The sequence below is a fragment of the Gavia stellata genome, chromosome 7, assembly GCF_030936135.1.
Source record: "Gavia stellata isolate bGavSte3 chromosome 7, bGavSte3.hap2, whole genome shotgun sequence".
NCBI lineage: Eukaryota > Metazoa > Chordata > Aves > Gaviiformes > Gaviidae > Gavia > Gavia stellata.
The window spans coordinates 16,723,375-16,746,655 of NC_082600.1; the positions used below are offsets into that span (position 1 = coordinate 16,723,375).

Sequence of the window (23,281 nt, forward strand, 5' to 3'; positions counted from 1 at the left end):
TTGTCCATATTTCAGTTTCCAGTTTATCAGTGGCAATATACACGGCTGTTTAAATAAAGTCTCATGCATGTTCCACTGTGTACAGAACCAGTCACTACAGTTTGTAGATCTGAAAGCAGCTAGAAAGCTGTAAAAGAACTCTTGGGAAGATGTATATTATATTTCAACTCCAACACAAAAGAAGCCCTTCCTCCAGAGTGGTTCTATACTCTAGAAAAATTCCCAGTGGCAGTTAGCAGCACATACATACTGTTTGATTTAAAATTTTTATATACTGTAATGATTTGATCAATGGACACTGGGAAGCATCTTCCCTTGACTATTTTATGAGGAAGAGCTTGAATTTAGTGTCTGCAAGCACATAACCAGTGCCTAAATAAACTCCCCTCTCCCCAAGGATCCTAATGCTATAGCATCTAGGTCACTGCTGTTAACCTCTTCCCTAAGGAAATAGAAATAACCAACTCCAAGATCCCAAGTAAACTCTATTCCTTGGCTGACTGGATCGCCATCAGAAGACACTGTTCTCTTTATTTTCCTCCCAAACTGACGAGGAGTAGTCTTGACTTACAGTTGTTCACAGAAGCAATCCAAGATACTGCCACACAGCTTCACTTTTCAGGTCCTGTTGTACTTCAGACAGCACCAGGCCAGCTAAAAAGAGATTTGGTTGATGTCATGGCATATCACCCCCACCCACCGTAAAGCCTAGCACACCTTTTGTATTCACGGTTTTTAACTGCAACCTGCCTCCCAGAAACAAAAGCTTTAAGCGTGCTTCTGTGGGAAAGGAAAGCACTGAACATGTTCATCCTGTCCAAGAAAAAGACAGCTAAAGCAGAAGATGAGGCCAAGCTTTAGGTACTTTGAGAGGCCTTTGACAGAGACAGGCTTGGATAACAAGAGATAAAAGATGAGGATATCAATCAAAGCATTATTGGCAAGTGTTCAGTGTAGCCGACATTAATGTAACTCCCAATTAGGTTTACTTTTTGCTGCCTCAGTTCAGTCCTCCAGGTAGAAGAAAGTAGGAGGAGTTTTAAAATAACAGGACTACTTAAAAGAGTGCTGGAAGTAAACTAGAAAAAATTGGAAGGTGTTGAGAAGACCTGAGGGAAAATGGGATCACCACATGGCCCATCCTATTCGCTAGTATAGGAGTACAGACTCTTGTTTTCGGATGAAGTCAGCCAGCCTGCAAGTAGTTACAGGGGTCAATGTTACTTCCAGTTTTTATTCCGCAGTGTTGCACAGGCTGACCCTCAAAAGGTGGTAAACTTAACTTCCACTATTTGCTTAGACTAACTTCTAAAAACCACGGTAGTTCTTCTGGCGTGATGCTATGCGCACTGGAGTAGCAATGCACTGCCTTTTGCTGCTTTGTAAAATTAACATGCTTTTCTTTCATCTAGAGCTGTCAGACATACTACATTAAAAAGGACTTTTTTTTTATTAAAATCAGTAGAAGAATAGAAGTGGTAGGTTATTTTTGCATTTACTGTGTAAATTGCACTTCAAAATTAAGTTTTCCTTAAAAAAATTAAAATCCTTTACACTTACCATTGTAAAGAACCTAAACGCAAACCATGAACACACCCATACAATAATGTCTTCCCCAATTTTCAGACAAGCTTCCATATGAAAGCAACTGGAGCTAGAACAACTAGAAAAACCTCTTAAGTTGTAAAGAAAAGAGAAGCCAGTCTTCCAACAACGTCCTCACCACCTTCACTGTTTTTATTTACAGGGCAAGCTAGACCACAGATCTACATCATTAGTTTGTACCATCAGAAGCTGAAAAGTGGTGTAGCCAAAATTTATTTTCAGATATGCTATACTTAATATGCATTGTACCAACATATCAGTGAGCTACAAAGCTTGCAGACTATACATAAGCAAATGGAAAGAGGAAGACAGGATTAAATAGCTGATAATCAGAATAGCAAACAGGTATGCAGTTTTTAGGATTTAAATCTCTGTATTTTTCCTGGGGAAAAACCACCACATGCAGGTCTGTGTGTTTATATAATTTTTTTTTTTAAAAAAAAGGCAAAATAGGACACATTATGTCTCCAAATAAAAACAGTGTCAAATTGCCCGATTTCGTTGTTTTTCTCTACTGGAAGACATGTACCGGAACCTTTCCTCTTTCATATGATGCCTTAGAACTAATTTACAGCAGGATATAAAGATGATATATTTGATACAAAACAGAGATCTGAAAACTAGTATGAGTTTCAAGTGGTGTGTGATTCATGCTTACAGTAAAATCCCATTGAATAATTTTAAAGCATCTTCTATACAAAAATTCCAAGACAGTCTCAAATGTTAACAGCCAGTATTTGTGAAATGTCTGATAATCACTAATCTCATTTCATATACAAGAAGATTGAAGCAAAGAGTCAATAGCCCTGTCAAGGTCACATATACACAGGTCAGGATTAGAATTCAGGTTTGGCTTTGCTATGAGCCAGTCTTTCTAACAAACTGCTTCATATCATAGTGATGAGTTGTAGCTGAGGTTTGCTTGTTTGCTTACACTTTATGTATTGTTTCTCCTCATATAGCCCCATTAAAGCCTCTTTGAAATAATATGACTATGACCCCTTTTATTTTGAAGAAACTGAAACACTAGGGCTATTTTATAACAAGAAACATCCTGTAGCACCAAAATGAGCTGTTCCAGCTGAAGGTGGCACCGATGACATGTGATGGTGGAATGCACAGGAATGGACAATTCATTTCCACAGTTCTTTGAAATTTTTTGTCTGTTGTCAGGTAAGGCATGTTGGATTAAGTTTGACACGTAACAGTGGGTGCTGAAAATAAAAATGAGTAATTTGCGGTAAACTAAAAATTTAACATACTAGAACATTAAATAGTAATAAAAAGTAAAGTCAAGTCTATTTTAAACAAAACTAGAAGCCTACTTTCATAATGAATGTTCAGATTATCATTGAAAAACTAATGGGCCAGAAAGGAAAAATCAGCTCTTTGTGGTGTTTGCAACAACTCAAAGTGTGACTACGGTGCATTTGCTTAAAATACAGCCTGTAGTAAGTCAAACGTAAAAGTATTATTTAAGCTTAAAACCCCAAAGTCCTAATGGTACTAGAGCAAACTTGCCATTTTGACTTTATCTGCAAAGACAGAACATCTGGTATGCTTCTGGCTAGACAGGTCCTATTCAGAGCAGCACTACTGAGACTATAAACCAACTCCTACACCTTCAAAATAAACGCAAGAGTGAGTTAGTTTATATCCCTACATTTAAAAAAAGATCTTCTTAGGTTACTATAATCACAGTCAGTTAATTGACAGACTTGAGACTGTCCAGAATTAAACCTACATTTTCTTAAAACAAACTTTGATTTTTTTTTTTAACTAGCCTCAGTCAAGATGCAAAATTTAAAACTTGAGAAGAAATTCCCTGTGCCTATATCAGCTACTGGAAAAACATTACTACATCAATTCAACATTTTGTTATTCACAGCAACTATTGCAAAACATAATTTCATCCCTATCTATTTAGGTCAAAGACTCATAGAACAGAAGCCCTTTTCTTGGGTTGTTTGGGGTTTTTTTTAAATTAGAAAGAATATATATAAAAAAAGAATTAATTTATTAATTCATTGGTAAACTAGTACACATTTCAATCCAGTTAAAAATAATTAGGAAACAATGTCCTGGGGGAAATAACCCTGGGAAAGTTCTATACTAGTATTTGTACAATTTGTCATCAGAAAATGATCTACCACCACTTAAAATGCGATCAGACCAAAGGGATTGATCTTCCTCCTGTAAATACATTCAAAAGCAAAACATTTAAGTGTGGGCTATGGAAACTGCTTTTTAAGTCATTGTTCTTGACTAGGATTGTGAGGATCTTTTTATCTCACTACCTACAAGGACTAGATACTGCAAGAAGAAAAAAAAAAGTACTCCCAGACGAGATACTGCATTTAGTGATCAGTGATCATTAGTGTACAGAAAATCCACACACTGTTCTGGATGAAGATAAGAAACAGTAGGAATAATCACTAATAATTCTAATATACTGCATGAGCAGATGGCCTGAACTATCAATGTTTTATCAGTCTTATTGCTTCTTACCTTGTGATGGATAAAAAAAAAAAAACACATGATAAACTGTGGCTGAGACAATGAATGCTTCCATCCATCATTCTGGGCTTCTCTTATTCCAACCATGTGACTGAGTTGAATCAAGTTTATGACATCTTGGCAGGGAGATTCCTACAGAAGCTAGTATCTAGATTGAGTACATGAATAATGCATTTATTCCTCATAAAAGCAAAAAAATGTTAATTTTAAAAACAAGAGATCTCTATTTCACTTCACTGAAGGAAACCACAATGAAGTATTTTAAAAATCCTAGCAGATCATTCACAAAAATTTCAGAACTTATCTACACTAGCCTTTATATTGCTGCTGAAACTGCATTTGCTCTCAAGAGGCCATAGTTTTTAAAAAATTGTGCAAAGATCCTAAATAAAGGAAATCTCACTTTAAGAATGCAAGCTAAAAATCTAACAGAAATCTTTCATATAAGCTGCAGACTCCTCTCCCCACACACTGAACAGGCTTGGCACGGCGTCCAGGCATGGCCAGCTCTCTGCTGGGGGCAACGTTCTTGGCTGTGAAGGCAGAGCATGCCCTCTGTCACTCATGGCGAGCAGTCCTGTCCAACTGTCTCTTTTCGACAACTTTATCATCAATCTCTTTATTAACAGCTCCACTGCAGACTGAGAACGCAAACAAGGACAGTGCGCATGCCAGATTTCTGGAAGGCACACAGCATCAGGCACCATACAGGGCAAGGCTTCAGTAAAGCTGAAGCAGAAGCTGTAGTGCAAAACTCTTACATGCCATTTTAAGAAGTATCATGTTTGTTGTATCTACTTAGAATCAAACTTCTAATTGGGGAGAGGCGGGGGAGGGGGGAAGTTATTCCTCAAATGTCAAGGATTTCTTCCCACTGCCCCCAGTTTTATTTTAATGCCATTTGAAATGCCCAATCAATGAAGGGTACGTGACCTAACATTCCATTCAACTTCAATAATTTTATCTGCTTTAAATTAGCATATTACCCTAACTGAAGCAAACTTCAGAGAAATAATCTTAGATGAACTGAAATGTGTGGATTTTAAGCATGTAAAACATTTACTTAATTAGCCTTATTGAGAAAATTTACTTCTAAAAATACAAACATAAAATGCATGCATGAAGTAGATGTGCTAGCTCGCAAATAAGACAGACAAAAAGATATTTGCACTTGCAAGCTGTCCAGTATTTGTGTGGGCCACAGTTATGGGGCAGTTTAAATGCATTGGCTATTTTCTTAAGTTAAATAAATAAACACAGCTTTCCTTACCCAACAAGTCGGAGGTTTTATCACCTTACATCAATAGTAATTTTCCTCTTTATCCTTTCCTATTGCCTGGATTCTGGCTCTTATTTAAAGACAGTAATTTACTGCAAAAATGAAGCTTGATAATATCTGCATATACCATTAAACAGGTTTTTTTCCCAACCATTAGTATGCTGTTAAATTTGACTTTTTCTAAATTCAGTATCTTTAGAGCTTATAAGGTTAAAATTTAATAAAGCGTGTACAGCACTGTCATTCTTAGTTTATTTTAAACATTCCACTAGAATACAGAGGTCATAAAAATACTGAGGTCATTAAAAAAACCCAGACATGCTGAATAATAGGAACTGTGATCTAGTTAATTCATTAAGTGTGGGAGGAAGAAAAAAAGTTCTTAAAGATAACATTCCAGAATTTAGTCAGAACAATACAAATATGCCTAAACTTTATTAAAAACCCATTAGAGTTTAAATATCCAAAAAGCAGATGGGACATCCAGCAGTGGTTCATCGTATTATCTTTTTCATAATAAAACATGCCCTCTGAAGTTTGATATCAAAGTCTGCATTCTTTTGGTGATGATAGCAGCAGATGTTTGATGTTTGTAGATATTTCAAATTATTAGTTTGAACTTTGTAGACGTATCAAACTGCATCTGCCTCTATCAACAAATCCAAGATGCTTTGTTTCTATTGAACAGATCCTTAACTCTAAGATTATGAAAGTAAACTAAAAATACTTTATTACTGATGTTTTTCCAATATGACAGGATCTTAAAAAAAGTGAACCTACCAAGTACTCAGCTAATGTATGTGTATACAGACATTCATGAGTGTACTATCAAGACTTGCATATTTTTAAGTGACAAATTTTTGGTCAGTATTGTTCAGCCACAACGATGCCAAAGAGAGATTAAGCATAGCAAAGCTACCTGACTAGTGTGTTTATAAAGTTACATAAAGAATGCCAGGATCACTTCAACATGCGAAATGCCTTTTGTACAAATGCACGCAACTTCCTAGAAAATATGTAATGTGAGAAAATAAACATACTCGGCTTCCGCAAGTAACTACCACAGTATTTTTTCTGGCATTTAAGTATAGGTTCTGGCTCAGTAATATCTAGCGTGTTCCTGCTATACTGAATTATTTTCGGTTATTCTAGAACCTGAAGAACTCAGTTTTAAATTTATTGTTGATTAAAATAGGTTCTCTCATTAAGGTACATTGACTATCAATTGATACTCATTACTATTCAGTTACTATATACTTGTAGCTACAGGTTTAAAGATTTTGCAGTTAAAAAATAGAAATGCACTAAGGAATGGCATGCACACATACTACCTACAGCAAGGAAGCACAACTTTAGCTATAACTCAAATGTCTGAATTTAAATCAGTACGTCTAAAGCCATCTATTAGAGCCACGGCTTATTAATGTTAATTCTTTTGAGTACAACAGTAATTTTCAGCTTCTTGTTTGCAGATCCTTATGGGTCCACGAACTTACTTCTGGAGGTTCATGAGGGATGGGTAACTGAGAAGAACAAGCCTACTGAAGCCTATTGCCAGTAAATTGAGAAACACTGAACAGAAATTTGTATATCTACTAGCAGATTTTTACCCGTCAGAGAAAATAAGAGAAATTAAAGCCATAAATGAGATCAGCTGTGATGAAAGGGGAGATTGGGTGGGCAAGATATATAGACGATAAATCTCTTCTAAACAAGACAAGCAACCGCATGCTGTGAAAAATACATACAACACAAAGGTTTATTGTTTTAGGCAGGCTAATTACAATATGAAGACCATAATCATCAGCAGTTTTAGCAGTTAAAGAAATTTTAGTCAAAAGGAGGCTACTTAAAGTTACTCAACATCAAGCATTTGGAGGATTGGTCTTATGCTGATACAAAGATCAATCAAGTGATGCACAGCTACTTGCGATTTTTACTTTTATTTCAGGGCAAGCTTAAACGATTTGACAAGAAGAGAAATAGTGCCATCTGCTGACATAAGAAATAGTCACTTGTAAGAAAAGCAAGCATAAGATGCCGAAACTGTTACAGCTAATGTTTTTAAAAAACGGACTTCAAAATTTTAAAGAAAATAGTATAGCTCCAAACTGTTTATGCATACATTTCTTCTAGTTCTGTCAGCTTTTAAGAATTTAAGAGTTTGAGATGGACTCCTAATCAGGAGACAAGGAATGGATGCTCTTAAAATGGGTGGGGTTTGGGTATTGTTGTGGGTTTTTTGGGGGTTTTATTTTGGCAATAAACTCTGCCCCCACCAAGCCACTGCACAATCCACAACCTTCCCCTTTAACAGACTAGAACTCAACATCCTGCTGAGTGCTACCTCCACTCCCTATATCTAACATCATGCTTATTTAGAGACCATTCATTTATGTACTATTTCTTCTAGGCCATACTGCATTTTGCCTTAGCATAAAATTTAAGAGCTAAGTATGAATTAAGAGAGTAAAATCTATTTTGTAGATTCAGAAAAATCAGACAACTATGGGATTGTGCTGTTTTTTATTGTGTTTTCAATGGAGAAATACATCATCTGTTTACAAAATAGCTCTTGAAAAATACAAGGAGTACAGATACTATAAAACAAAGCAAACTCCAGTCATGAGACACTACGTACATCATGCGAAAGCAACAGTCTGATCTCCAGGTTATGAAAACTAGAATTAAAAAGTCACTATACAGAAAGGTTCCAAGTTTCCAGCTTGGCAAAACTTGGGTGCAGTTACATGAAACGTTTAATAAAATGAAAAAGATTTTCCGATGTGTAAACAAAATGACAAGACTAAATTTGTGCCTGGCAATTTCGATCTAAACTCCATAGCTACACAAAATACACAGACACCTTGTACACTTCAACTGTTAATATAACCTTCTTTGGGGGGTGGACGACAGCAGGCTGCACAGGGCAAGGAAGAGAGAAATATTGTATACTAGACATCTTAGACAAATGGCAAAAAAAACCCCTTCAATTACTGCACAGCCTAAGTAAAAGATAAGCTACACTCTGACTTTGGAGAATTAATTTAGAAGGATAAGGGGAAGAGTGTAAGTATTTTCATTTTAACATGAAAGATGCACGTGTAATAGGATGTAGCACAATGGGAGAAGGGAGTTCATAAAACATGCTAATCAAAGTATGGGAAGTATGATTTGATATCCCACATATTTCGAACTTAAGTAATAGTAACATGAAGTTTGTTATCTACATCTGGTACTACTGTTGGTATCTCTCATGTTCCTCGAATATTGCTGTTCTTTGCCATGAGAGACTCAGTTCTTTCAAAAGAAAAAGTTGTTACTTATCTTTTTTGATAGGACTACAAAAACAAAAAATAGGAGTAAGAGAGCTTACTAGATGTCAAGTGCTTACTAGAAATATGATTTTTAAAAATTCAGTGTTGTTCTGTATGTAAAACTATTTCTGATGAGCCATCTAAAAATAAAAAGGTTAAAATTCTAGGGAAAAATCTTTTTGCCTTTATTTAAAATTTGAAGCTTTTTAATGCATACAGGACTTTTATGGAGTGTACAAAAATCATCTTATATTTAGTGATTCAAAGGCCATCAAGACAGGTGTTATATTTCTCAGGCACATAATATTTACTTAAACACTTTAGTCATGGGACAAAATTTTGAATTTGTGCCTACAGGCCACAAGGTATGATGATTAGATAAGGGGCTGGGATGAACTCAAATGAGTCTGGTTTGTTTTTATTTTGTATAAATAACTATTGTCCTATATGGTGCATACAAGCTGCAAAAAAACCCCAACATTAAACACAAAAGCTTTTCCCAAGAAATAAAAGGATCAAAAAGGGAGTAAGAAGTTAGATTAGCTCAAAGGAAAGTTTATTTGCTGTTTGATTGCTGATCTGTATGCACCTTAAAACAATCCTATAAATAAAAGTAGACCACATCGTAATCATGTCCCACCAATACCAAAACTTCCCAATTACTTCCTCAACATATGTCTTATAACCTCAAGATTTGACAATTCATTTTAAAGGCTTACTGCTGCTTGATGGCAGTTGAACTAGATATACGATACACTTTGTTTTCAATGTATAGTATATCATAGAATGTCATCCAATTTGCAGATTACTAGTATTGAAGAGATTCTTCAATAAAACAAAAGTGTATCAGTTGAAGATCTAAAATTAGTCATACTCCAATAAAAAAAGTACATAAAAGTGCATTTAAGGGATTCTTATGCCAGTTTTATCTCAATTTTGAAACAATGCAAACAAATTCAATCAGAATGTCAAATATGGCTACAAATAGTGTTCATGTTTTTAAAGGCAGTAATCCTTCGAAATATTTAATGCAACTGTTGCTAACACATTAATTGTACTCCTGGCTTCACATACTAACCTGGACTTCCAATCAAGTGGTGATTTTAGCCCAGAAAGGGAAGTGCACAAAATATACCTAAATCCATTTGTGATCGTGTTCTAGTCTTGCACCCTCCGTTCTCCTTTTTTTCTAGCATTAGAAGACAACAGGTTAAGTTGGCAGATACTGTTTATGGACCCCTGAGGTTGTTTTTACCGGTTCAATCTCAATTTTATTGAATTCTTGATAACAGGAATAGGATTTGCAGGGAGAGCAGGGATATCCGAAAGGTCTGTACTGGGTGTTTTCTGAAAAGAAAAGAAAAAGGTTGGTTGCATTTTAACTTTGTAAATACCAAAAGAAAAATATTGTAGTAATTGGCACTAACTTTCAAAAACAAGATCTTTAGAAGGGTTTTTAATAATATAGCAAGATAAGGATAATTACAAATTATAAATACAGAAGCAGATACTTCCTTTGCCTACACAGTCACTATTAAGGGGAATTTGTATAGCATACATTTCCTTTTTTGACAACTGCAAAAAATTAGGAAGTGCTGCAGATAAAGCTGAGCTTACTAATAACCTATATTACAATAAAACATAATATCCACATAACAAGGGTGCTTGATTGGTGACATCTACTATCCAATCTACATATTTAGTATTTAAAAATGCCTTTGAACAATTCAGTGTTAAGCCGCAGCCTCTTACAGATGAGTGATGAAAAACTGTCCCCAATACAAATATGTGTCTTCACACTTTTATATTTCAGAATGTTTAAAAGCTCTTTACAGCCAAATTTCCAACTTTTCATAATGGTTTAGATTTACATGGAAAACATATGATGAACTCTAAAACAGTGCTATATGACTGGGTTAAGAATTTCATCTTGAAAATAAACTGAACACTTTTTTCCTCACTTAAAAGACTTAAATCCTGTTCAGCAGAATTATATCTAAAGCCAAATAAAGGAAAACGCAGAAGAACACCACTCTCAAGATTCAGTGTGATTCACTAATTTCTCACATGCTTAACAAGCTTCTATTGTTGTTTTTTTTTTTTATTTTTGAAGTATTTCTCTTCCACTTCAGCAGATTATTTGACATCACAATAACAGAGTTACTATGCATTACTTCCCATGATTTATCAGAAAATATTTTCTTACATTATGTTAACATTCAAAATTAATATGAGGTACATTTGATACATGGGAAAAACCTGCATTAAGATGACTGCTCTTAATTGTTGTTTTATTAAAAAAAATCAGCCAAGTTAACACTGACTGATACAGTAGGAAAGCACAACACAACAAGGACTCAAGGCAAAATAGCTTTGACCTCCCACCTCCCCTCTGCTGCCAGTAGCCCACTCTGGTTGGTGCTGACCTGTGGTTTAACATGTTTCTATTTTCTGCATCATGAGCAGGGTTTTAAACCAAGCCAACAAGAATACTGAAAAATGACAGAAAAGGCCCCCATTCTTTTGCAGTTTCCAGGCTACTTTTGCTAAAGTAACAACTACTCAATTTGTAAAAATGACAAAGCTTTATATAACCATCCCTCAACAATAGGTGAAATAAACTTGTTGTACTAAACGATCTAAAAACTTCCCTGAAACAGTTTAGGGTGCCCATGTAACACCTGGAGTTTTTGCAAAACAATTTTGGTACCTTTATTCAGGACTGCTCATATAATTCAAAAAGTCTGATAACAAATACCATTAACACTACTGCAGTATAACTCCATTTTCAATCTATACATTTACTACACATCATTTAATGAGTAAAGCGTGAATAAAATGCTTTGTGATAGTGAAACTTTAATCAGTAGAGCACTAAGAGAAGCTTAAAAATGCTAGTAAAGACAAAGATGTGTTCTCTAAAAGTTGTTACAATATTAGGAACAAAATTTAAGTGAATGCCACAGAATTCTTAACTTAATGTCTATTTTTCCAATGCTCCTTATACTTATAATACCTGCAGTGAAGCAACACAGCTGGCTAATGAATTACAAGATTACAACTTCTCTCTCTCTCGTACCAAATATCATAACCTTAAATTACATTTCAGACATTCTCAACCTCTACCAGGATATCTTTGAGCAGCAGCTATTTAAAGCATTTGTTTCCTTGTTAGAAAGGATTATTCTGTGATGTGCAAAGCACAAAGGAATAAACTGAGCCCCTTACTTTGAAGGCACAATTCAGAAGAGTGAATCCAGCTTCGGTCAGTTTGTATGGCAAGCCATACATGTTTAGCTACAATGCACATTCAATAAGATCAATGACCATCTAAAACACAAAAATTGTGACAGTAACAACAAGCAGCTTTCCATAAAATAGATTTTTATTAAAAATTATACATTTATTTTTAACATCTGGACTAATTTTAATTTCAATGTTTGCACCACAGATTAGCACACACACACACAGAGGTGTTGTTTTTAAAAACAGTACCTGAGGAGCTTGCAGAGAAGCTGTCTGAAGAGTTTCTGTTTGAGAATTAACATTCACTTCTGTCTCAAGTTGCTCCTAAAAAAACAAAAGCATCACAGTTATACCACTTCCAATTGTAAAAGCTATTTATACAGAACTCCATTAATCAGAATGCCTTAAGTTGTGCATATACAGAAAAAGAAAAAAGGCAAGTATCAGTACTTGCTTCATTGATACACATCCTTTTATAATACAGAAATTACTACACTAGAGAACATTTTGTTGATTAGGAATTTGAAATCAACACAAGCTATATCACTTCTCAGTTATCACTTGTTTAACCACTTAACGCCTTTTATACAGAATCCTATAGGAAAACATTACATGTCATTCAACTCATTAAAGGCAAAAAGTATAGTAACAAGGAAGACCATGTGAAAAGCTACTGAATTTGTTGCAAATTCAACTGCTTTTCCACTCCTTTCACCATTCTGCCAGAAAAGTTTTCCTGCTACTTTAGTGGGTTGAATCAGCTTTCTGGATGAACAGATGAATGTCAGAGCCAGTTTTTCAGGTAAAACAGTGGGACTGCATGGTTAAAAGCAGGACAGTGCCACATGCTCATTTTAATGAAAACAGCCTGTTAGTTAAAATTGTACCATTTAGTAAACCATACCCTAATAAAAAGACATGTATTTCAATGGAGAAAAAACTATGTTTAAGTAGTTCATTCCTCCATTTGCTTCCATGCATATTAAGGACATAAGATTTAGCCTTTACTGTCAGTCTCCTCTAACAGGATTACCTATGTCTTTTATAATGATCTGTATCCAGAGAATCTATTTTCAATGTTAGGATTAAATGCTTACATGCATTTCTGCCTTCACCTGTCTTGCGTTCAAAGAGATTTCAAGGTGACTACATAACAAGACACAATTCCTCACTTAAGGGTGTGGAAACGTATAAAGCAAAGCACTTAAACATTTTAATAGATATTTTAATTTCTCAGCATATTTTCTAGAGTATTCCAAAGACAAGAGAATGTGCCCTATAAAAACTGTGTACACCCAAGCGGAGATCTGCTATCATAATGCTAAAGACAGACTGTCACCCTTTCTGTTCATCAATAAGCAGAAAAACTGTCTGCTAAATTACAAGATACTGGAGGGGCACACTTGAATCTCTGGAAGTCCCCAAAAGGTATGCCATAACTTCATACAATAATTTCACTATCAGAAAAGATTTATTTACCATAATTTAAAATATTTTTTTTAATCTAAAAAGTGAACAAGGTAGCACCTGGCTTTGGGATTCTCAGCCAGCATGCAAAAATCCCAATGGAATACATAGGACAACTGTTCTTTAACTAAGTAACATGCATCGAGTTCGGGATGCAGGCAAAGCAAAGCATATACACACATCCCTGATCTGATTTATCAAATTTACATATAAATATCAATTCATTAATATTGACATATACATTGAAAAAATAACGTATCATTTTGATATCTTTACTGGAGAGTCTATACGGTATCTACAAACACTCTTAGTCATTCCTATAGAGAAACACAGTAATTTTCACAAGGAAGAGTCCTGATTAATGTACGCAAAATCGTATGGTCTAGGCATAGATACCTTAGTTTCCATTTTTTCATGCTCATTCAAATCTATACAGCTAGTATCTTCACTTATTTCATCCTGCTGAAATACAAACAAACCCAGAAACTATTAAAAATCATAAAAACGTATTTTAAAAAATGAACAAGAAAATAAGGTCATAAAGTGTTTTTGAAGTCAGAATTAGTTGTAATACTTAACATGTTATACTCTAACAAAAGAATTGTTTTTAAGACAAGAATTTAGAATCTTAAGCACTTGTGCTAATGAAGTATATGTGTCGCGTGATGATTATCAGCATAACAAAAACACACTAACACCTAAGCAAGCTGAATACATAAAGCAGCAATGCAATCACGAGTAGTAAATATACATCCCATTTAAAAAAAAATTTGAAACCTGGAATATGAGAATCAGCACTCTGCAGCTGAAATGACTATTCAAAGTTTTGGACATTGCTATGGTACGATCTCAAAATCTCAAATACCTCTTCAATTTTCATTTTCTTGGGAGACTCTTCTTTATGGGGAGAAGATGTCCTTTTCACTGCTGTGACAGGGCTAGGCATTTTTGTTGCAACATTTCCTGAAGTTCTTGGTGATGGATTTAATAGATACGCTGAGGAAATTCTAGAGATGGTAGGCTTTGGTGGTGGAGAAATGGCTGGTTGTGTGGCAGTTTGAGGAATGCTTTCATTTGAAGTACCTATGGATAAATAATTTTAAAAGCTTAAACAAGGTGAGTTGACGCAAACATTTTAGTTCAATCACTGGTATTTTGGTTTCTATTCAAAACCACTAGTATCAAGTAGGCATCAAGGAAGTGGTACAGTTAGTGGTATAAGCATCATGTTTGGAAGAGCAGGTGTGCATACACAGCACAGTTTAGTTTCAAGGTCATTCTGAGAGAGAATTCCTGCACCAGATACAGGGTAGCCATGGCAGTGACACTCTGCTTGGTCTAATTAACCCTGCTTAACGGCAGGGTATACTAGCCCAGACAGAGCTCTGTGCTAATATAGCTGCATTATTCTTGGTACCCAAAGAAGTTTTACCGTTTCTGTACTTGGCCATATATATGCATTGCCAAAGACTGCCTTAAATCAAATCCAAGAGCAATCTGATACTCTCTTTATCACTCAAACATGAAGTTTATTGTACGTAATGACAGACATGAAGTCATCACAGAACATCTGACATTCCATACATCCTTTTGATAAATGCTCCATATGACAAAGCTCTACCTCATCAATTGCCTACCTCAAACCAATAAGCGCACATAGGAGATGCTCCAGGGTGAAAAAAGTTACATTGAGGAAATTTTTCATTAACTATCAGGTGACTGCTTTTGATTAACCAAAATACAGGAATGAACAACTTCTGATATGCTTCCAAATCCAAAAAACAGTCATGCCATTTAAGCTCCATTTAGTGCTCATGGACAAACTTACTCACATTGATGCACCTGTGACTTAAGATAAATCAGAGAACAGTAAGACTCCACTGTCCCACATGTCAGAGTGAAATAAGAAAGATCTCATCTTGAAAGGCTAACCAGTTGGTCCCCTTTTCCATCTATTTCTGACTTGCTCCTTGTATACAGCTTAAGTTCCATCAAAAAAGAGTAGCTGACTGTGCTAAGTGAGCATTTTCACCAGATGCCTTTGTCCTTTCACTAAAAAGTCAATTTTTAAATTTTTTTTTTTTTAAAGTATAAAGTGAAGTGTACTTTTTCTCATAGAAAATATGGAGGATAAAGCCAGCACACACAGTGGGACATATTTAAAAAGACATCAGTAAGGACGTGTGTTCTGCTTACATCTGAGTCTTTTTCATTCCTAGAGTCAATTTCATGAAGTACAAAGAGCAGGAACATGGGAGCACAGATTATAGACAGTACAGAACCACCTCTTGGGTTTAACTACAAAATGGATTAAAAATAAATACAAAAAATGCTCTTCCAGCTTTATATAGTTTTTCTACATTTGACCAACTGAACTACAGACCTGCATCAGGTCATCGGAAAACTATTGTTATTGTCTATGGCAAATGTAACTCCCTAAGAATAAACAAACATCACGGCACAAAATATTCCGCCATGATCTCCTGAGTCCTAAAGAAATTAGTTAGATCTGTGTATCAAGGAGAACATGTTATAGCATGTGTTAAGTAAAGACCTCAAACTGGAAGAAAAACTGCTTTATAAATGTTACCAAAAAAAAATCAATAGAAACAATATACTATGCCATTTTCCTTACCCCCTGAGCTTTCACTGGAATTTATTTGTGGCACAGTGACTTCAGAAGCCTGTATGTTGGTCACAGATGCTGCTGTTACAGCTGGCGCAGGACTGCTTCTGCTAAAAATTGAAAACCGACAAAATGCTGAACATTAGTAAAGCTATGGTACTATACGATCCTCCTTTTGTCACATCATACACATGGCCAGTAACCATAGCTGATAGGATTTTACCTACATTACAGAGCAGAACTTATAATACTATGTCACAACAGGAAAACAGAAATGAGAGTTGGCAATCTACTACCAAACTTGAGCAATGGAAACTATTTCAAATATTCAATCTGAATTACTTCAGAGTCAGTTTTTTAGTCCAGTAAGAAGTTGCATGAAAAAAGGCAAAAATTAAGGCAATGTCTGCCCAAATAAGGTGCAGGGGAAAACGTAGCAACTCTTTTCCTGAAGGATGGAACAAAAACCAGTGTAGAAGGACTAGAACAGAAATTTTGTTTTCAATCTACACACACCATTATGACTATGATTTCAGCCTGGACTTCCCAAGCAAAGGCCTGGGATTTCACATGACAGAAAAATTGTTTCTTCATTTTCAAGAAATAAGGAAGCAGTATGTGTCTAAAAGCAACACTGGGCAATTTCCTCTTCAAGTGTGACATCCTAGATATCATAGGCTTGTTTTAATAGCATGATCAGTGGCATCAACTACTGGAAATCATTTACCAAGGAAGACTAACTAGAAGAGCACTTGTCAAAAGGAGTAAGTTTAGTGAACTTAAGTATTATCCTACACAACATCCTATAATATACATCTAATACTGCACAACTGTACATTAATATGCACAATTTGAAAACACAATGTAAAATTATGTTCCTAAGCTTAATTTGCACAGATATCATCTGTATCAGCAGTAGCACTACTGATTTCCCAGACAGAAAGCCTAAACTTCTCTACTGTCTCATTTTGATCCAAAACTCACATAACTCTTCCTCACTCTCACACCTCAATTTCCTGCTCGCTCCCTCTTGCAATCTCCTACTGCAGTGCCCCCAAGTTTTTTTATTTCCTTGTTCTTTTAAGCATCTTCACCTAACTTTATAATTCTTCATCTGAAGTCCAACGCCATGCTCCCTATCCCCCAAATTCAGCCCTGCTGTAGTGTTCAAACTAGAAATAAGAATGTCTGCAAGCTCCAGTTTGGAACATTCACACTTTGGTAACTGTAGTATCTCATGCATGCCATATTTGCTAGGCTTTTAACACAAGTAATTCAGGAACAGATAGCAGCAGCAAGACTGAAAGTCTTCATTACCCCTGAGAACTTCCAGAACTGTTCAATGGACTCGTCTTCATAGCACTAGTAGGCGAAGGCACAGACGTGCTGTTATCACTGTCCATAGACAAGTCTAGGCTGCTGTCATTCAGAGCTGTCAACCTGATCCCTTCTGTCGAATGCTGCAACCCACAAGACAAACGAAAATTATATTAGTCTTATTAAGGGCTTAAAAATCAATGAAGATTCAAATGATGAAATATTTCAGTTAGGCAAGATGTTAGCCGTGACATTTGTGAAAAAAAATGAGAGGCGATTTAACAGCGATGAGCTTCCACCATGAACTAAACATGTTTGTGTGGCTTAAATGCAGTTAAATTTAAGTACAGTTTTAGAAAAAAACCCTGAAAGTATGAACATTTTAAAATGCAAAACATAAACGGACAATTTTCAAATCATTTTACATGTAAATAATCCACTATCCTGTCACTACAAGCATTTACATTTTCACATTCACAATTCACGTACAGATTTGTCTGAACCAGCAATGTTCAAAAACATAAGATAAACTGTTGTTCTATTTAGTGATTGTATTTTCAACTTTATTTCAAGTTTCTTTGGTTTTGTGGGCTTATAGATACTGCTTTGATTAACTTCAAAGTAATACTGATGTACACCAAAACCACAATTAATACAAAGAATTTAGAGACTGATTTGAACTTAGACAGTCAGTGGAGAAGAAAAACCCTTCTCTGACATAGTACTAGTTAAAGAGATGCATTACTTAATATTTACATTGTCCTCTGAAACTTATTACAAGCACATTTACACTTGGATCCAATACAAGATTTCCTATTCTTTAAAAAAAAACAGTTAAAATAAAACAGCTATAGTAAAAAAGCATGTTATTCAGATATATCTATAAGAGTATATAACAGTGGTTTAGCTATTCACAAAAACAAGCAAAGCTGTATTGCTCTCAGATTAAGCTAACAAAGAAGCAGGGATTTTGAAACACAGAATAAATTGTTAAATTCAATGTTCCACCCCCTTTCTCCTGCCTTCACTGAAAGTACATCACATCCAATACAACAGCTTAATTAAAAATTTTGCTACCATTCTCATGTATGGCCACACAGGTAAACTACATACTGAGGGAGAAAATAACCCTGGCTAGGCAATGGGCAATTTTCTGATGTCAAAACCATCATTTAAATGTTTTACTCTTTATTAAAAGAGCATTCAATACCAAAAGCTAGCAAGTTGGAGGTTGAAGAATACTTTCCTTCAAATTATCCTCAAAGTATTCAACATCAGTTACAACAACAGACTACCGTCTTAGATACAAAAAGGCAGCAACAATTTCAACATTCTACTCTGCTTCTATTTGATGACCTGAAATCTTACATTTAGGAGACTTACAAGAAAATCTAAGTAATAATAACTTAAGTGGAAAAAGCTGGAGATAGCAAGAATTGCTTGACTGATTGTTCTATTGGTATTGTTACAGATGCTTCCTTTAGGTGACCTACATGTTAAAATAGCAAGAGAGCTTTAAAACCTTATTACTACACTGTTTTAAATCTGTTTAGTTTAGGAAGGCCAACAAAATATGATTTCTTAGCCACACCTGAAGATACTATCCACGATGCTAATGTTCTGGGAAATCTAGTATTATATTTAGTGCATCTAGTACTACTGCTACAACCAAATGAGATCACATTGCTTATACACGTAAAACTAAGCTTCCAAAATGTAATTTTAGTTCTTTGATTAGTAAATCTAAAAAGCTGAGGAATCATTTCTCAATAGCATTTTTATTGCTCTCAAATATTAGTCAAGTTCACCTTTTTCTTTTTCTGAAGCACGTGATTAGGTAGCAGTTGGTGAAGTTGCTTACGTTTCACATGCCTTGCAGCAATCTTCATATCCATCTCAAACATCTTGCTGTTTATTGCTTGCCTATAAACTACACAATTAGAATAACATTAAGACATATTGAAGCATTTTGCAAAGTCCACTTACTTGCCCAGGCAGAAACAATTTACATTTCAGAACATTCATTACCCTCAAGAAAAAGCATAGCATTTCCTTGTTCTGGAGGAAGAAAGCAAACTGCCTACTATGCCAGCACTGATAGTACAAACACTAAAACATTACTTTGGAAGCAGATGACCTGTTTTCCAAGAAAAATATCTTGCAAGCACACAGTTCTCTAAACCATATTGTTAACAAGTTTTAACAGTAACAGCTCTGAAGTGAATTCTTCATTTCATCTCAAAGGGACTAAAGATATAAGTAAGATTTCCTCATTACAGTATTACATAGTTGATTCAGCTTTTATTTATGCAGCTCCTACAACAAACGGCTTCTAACTCAGGAGTTGAATGCTTGTGTGCCAGCTAATATATTACAAATCATTCTGGCAACTCAGCTACCACTATGCTTTTATACAAAAGCGATTTACATTTGGTTTTTTTTCTGCTGTGTTTTGGGTTTTTTTGGTTGGTTTGCTTTGCTTTTTTTTTTTTTTCTTAATTATGTCTACTATATTGAGCTATTTCTTTTCACCTCAGAACATTTACTTCCGGTAAGTCAACATGGTTAGTGCTAGTAAAGGAATTGCACTGCAACCCAACATCTTGGGTTCAAGTAAAGCCATGTAAAAATGAAAAATTTGTTGTTCCTTAACAGCAGCTTTTTATACAACATTGAACAAAGCTGTGGCAGACATATGAATTAAAAAAGTGTTCTGTAGATCCTAAATACAAAATCTTAAGAGGAATCTCCCTTATTCATCGTCTAGTCTACAAACGTTACAGAATCTCATTGAATAGGCTGTGAACGTGTAATTAAAAAGCTGTTAAGAGCCATACACACAAACAGCTCGATGAATACTGCACATTAAAGAACCTACGACACTAATTCTTGGTATTGAAGAAGCTCATAAAGCCTCTGTGTAAAGATTATAAAAGTTACAGTTATGGTAGGGGCATGCTCAGGAAAGCCAGACATGGTTAAAGCATTCCATATTCCTAACATTAGGTCTTACCAAAGTTTCAATACAAGGAAAACCTAGCCCACTCTTCATGGCTCTCTTCCTCCCTCTGCTCCCACTAAAAAGCAAGCTATTCCCTAATTTCGTTGCTGAAAATGCTTTAATAGTTTTAATAAAATCTTAGGATCTATTCCAAAAGGCAGGGCAAACAGAAGTTTTCGGGACGGATTAAAAACAATGAAGACAGACCTACATTAATTTGAGATGACAAAGAAACACACAAACAGAAATTGTTTGCTAGTTGGTTATCTTTGGAAGTGTATTTACAAGTTGAACAGAAAACTATGCATCACAGTCTAAATGACTTTGATGAAATTCTACTTCATTTAAAATTGCATCTATTTAGACAAATTTCAGATTTGAATGTAGTGCAAGTAAATCAAATTCAAAATCGTAAGTGCAAGTTTTACTATTTTGATACCAAAAATCTCCGACAAGTACACTATTGAAATATCTGTTTATAAAAGACCTGAGAAACTGGAATTCATAGATTCCTTCACTCCTTCAAAACAGCAGCCAAGCTATCACGCCTTTTCTAAATTCTCAAAAATTAGAATGTGTCTGAAGTTTCAGCTTACCACTTACAATCAAAAGGAATATTCCACTCTCAAGAAAATAAAAATCCCTTTGACTGAAAAAGGCACATAGCTATATATACACACACAGCGCCCCCCCCCCCCCGCAGCTATATAGGACAATAAAGAACTTTGAAACCTCAGCATGATTTAGTTAAAAATATATATATGTGTATATTATAGTCACTCAAACACCCACACTGCAGGGGGCGGGAGGAAGCTGTGTGTAAAATTTCATCGCTTCCAGTCTTACTGAGTCTTAGAAATCCAGAGATCAGGGTTGCATTAGGAAGCACTTGAACCTATTCCTTTAATTCTGTAAACATGTAATACCTGAGCATTAACTGCAAATTTATTAGATAAGCCTGTCAAAGGTAATGTTCCTTTCTTAGCCTTAGACCCTGTAGTCACACTCTCCAGCTGTTACCAATTATTTGCTTACAAATTTCTTATCTGTGTTCTAAATTATTTTTGTGAATCAAAAAGTAAATATTGGAGAAAGTCAAAAAGGTTTCTTGCACTGAGTGTTAGATGTTTAGGTAAAAGTTATTGAACCAACTACCTAGTGTGAAACGCCATGGAATAAAAGGCATTTTGTTCTAGAGTCTACTAGATACTCAGCTTTAATCCACTGATAAATTCAGTTTCAACAAGTAATAAAAATATTTAAACTATCCACATATTGTCAAAATGAGGTTAGGCTAAGTAGTTTGCATATGATAACCAATTTTGCTGTTTAATCAAGATCACAATATAATGTACCATTTTTGGTGAGATCTGAAAGGTTTGTGTGCGTCATTTTAGTCAGTTTTAATGAAAACAAACTAAAAACAATTAGTCTGAAGTTTCTGAAGAAGCATTAAAACTCATTAAAACTGTATTTCATTAAATAACACCCTAACTCCCTAACTGAATCCTTCTACTCTATGTCTAGATACAAGTCTTCTACTGAAACAGACTACATTATGAACAAAGACAATAACTTCAACAAGTTTAGCAAGACCAGAACATCTAGAAAGCAAAACTCACCTGTGTCTGTAAAAGACTGAATGTCGTAGGTAAGATCAACACTTAAATTTTCAGAATTTTCGGTTTTCTTAAACACCAACCCAATCACCCACATTGTACGGTATTCTTCCCTGGAAAATTTTATATAAAACAGTCATATAATACTGTCAGAAGAACTGAATAAACTAGTAAATTATCTGCTGCAATAGACAACAGTTGTACATTGTAGCTCCACTAGCAATGGGGAGCTAGCCACAGAAAGGCAAAACACAAAACTGACTTAACAACATTCCCTTTTCATTCACAATACAAAAAGTCATGGAACACTGACACATCTATCTCCAGCAAACTTAATGAACTGAGATCATCAGTAGATTACTTCGTTCAACTGTGCTTTTGTATAGATTCTTTCATTTTTAGGAGTTACAACTAGCCATTGCAACTGTAAAGGAAATAGATTTGAAAGGAGATGACAGATTTTCAGCTCCTGACCCTGAAAGTCATTAGAATCTATTCCCTGACTAAACAACTTCCATTTTGCCACCTAAACTTGTCTTCAACTCTCAAATTTCTTAGCTGTAACTGACCACAAAGTGCAGTTCCCAGGTAAGAAGAGCCTCCCTTTGACAGCTCACCTGCACGTAATATACAAGGGAGATGAACTATTACATTCTATTACAGAATATAGTGTAACACTTTTATAGCAGTTCAAGACATTTAATGTTTTAATTCAAATGTTTTCTCCCTGTAAGACTATTTCAGAAGAACACTGTTTTCCAATCAATCAATGAACAAATTTAGACAGGCAGGTGAAAGAACATACATTGTTTACATTGGGAAAATGACCGTTCCTAAAAGCATCAAGTCCTCTGAAATAAGAGCTGATTAGAGCCTGTGATTATGCAGGCAGTTGTACCTGTATTTACTCACTAAAATGGTGCTAAAGAGGTACTGCCTGCTTTTGTCCAATTTCACTTGGAACATGCATGTAATTTATGTATAGCTTCAAAAACCAAAAAGTAGCACCATACTGTCACTTAAAGCAGGTATGTCTGGAAAAATCTGTGTGAAAGGTAAACAAGGCTTTTCACATATTCCCAGTGAATATAAAAATTTCTTCCCCATTCTCACACTTCACACAAAAATATGACTCCTTACAAGTTAATTACAACACTATCTAGAAATTAAATTAAGTCTTAAAAGGAGTTTTTAGCCCACACACCTGCAATCATTGTTTTGAACGGGAGAGGAGCGGGTGGCAGAGGGGGGAAGGAGTTGAAAAACATAGAATCCTAAACAATTTGA

At 35.2% G+C, this 23,281-nt stretch overlaps 1 protein-coding gene across 1 annotated transcript in view; it reads right to left on the minus strand.

Moving 5' to 3' along the window:
* Window positions 1-7,920: 7,920 nt before the first annotated feature.
* The window catches only part of PAPOLA (poly(A) polymerase alpha), a 39,173-nt gene continuing 23,812 nt past the window's right edge, over window positions 7,921-23,281 (minus strand). Inside the window, exons 15-23 of the mRNA XM_059819503.1 lie at window positions 21,998-22,107; window positions 19,183-19,304; window positions 17,375-17,517; window positions 16,067-16,167; window positions 14,297-14,514; window positions 13,828-13,893; window positions 12,214-12,288; window positions 11,947-12,015; window positions 7,921-10,065 (exon numbers count right to left, since the gene is read on the minus strand). Coding sequence (XP_059675486.1) covers window positions 9,970-10,065; window positions 11,947-12,015; window positions 12,214-12,288; window positions 13,828-13,893; window positions 14,297-14,514; window positions 16,067-16,167; window positions 17,375-17,517; window positions 19,183-19,304; window positions 21,998-22,107 — 1,000 coding nt within the window. The 3' untranslated portion in view covers window positions 7,921-9,969. The remainder of the gene's footprint in view (window positions 10,066-11,946; window positions 12,016-12,213; window positions 12,289-13,827; window positions 13,894-14,296; window positions 14,515-16,066; window positions 16,168-17,374; window positions 17,518-19,182; window positions 19,305-21,997; window positions 22,108-23,281) is intronic.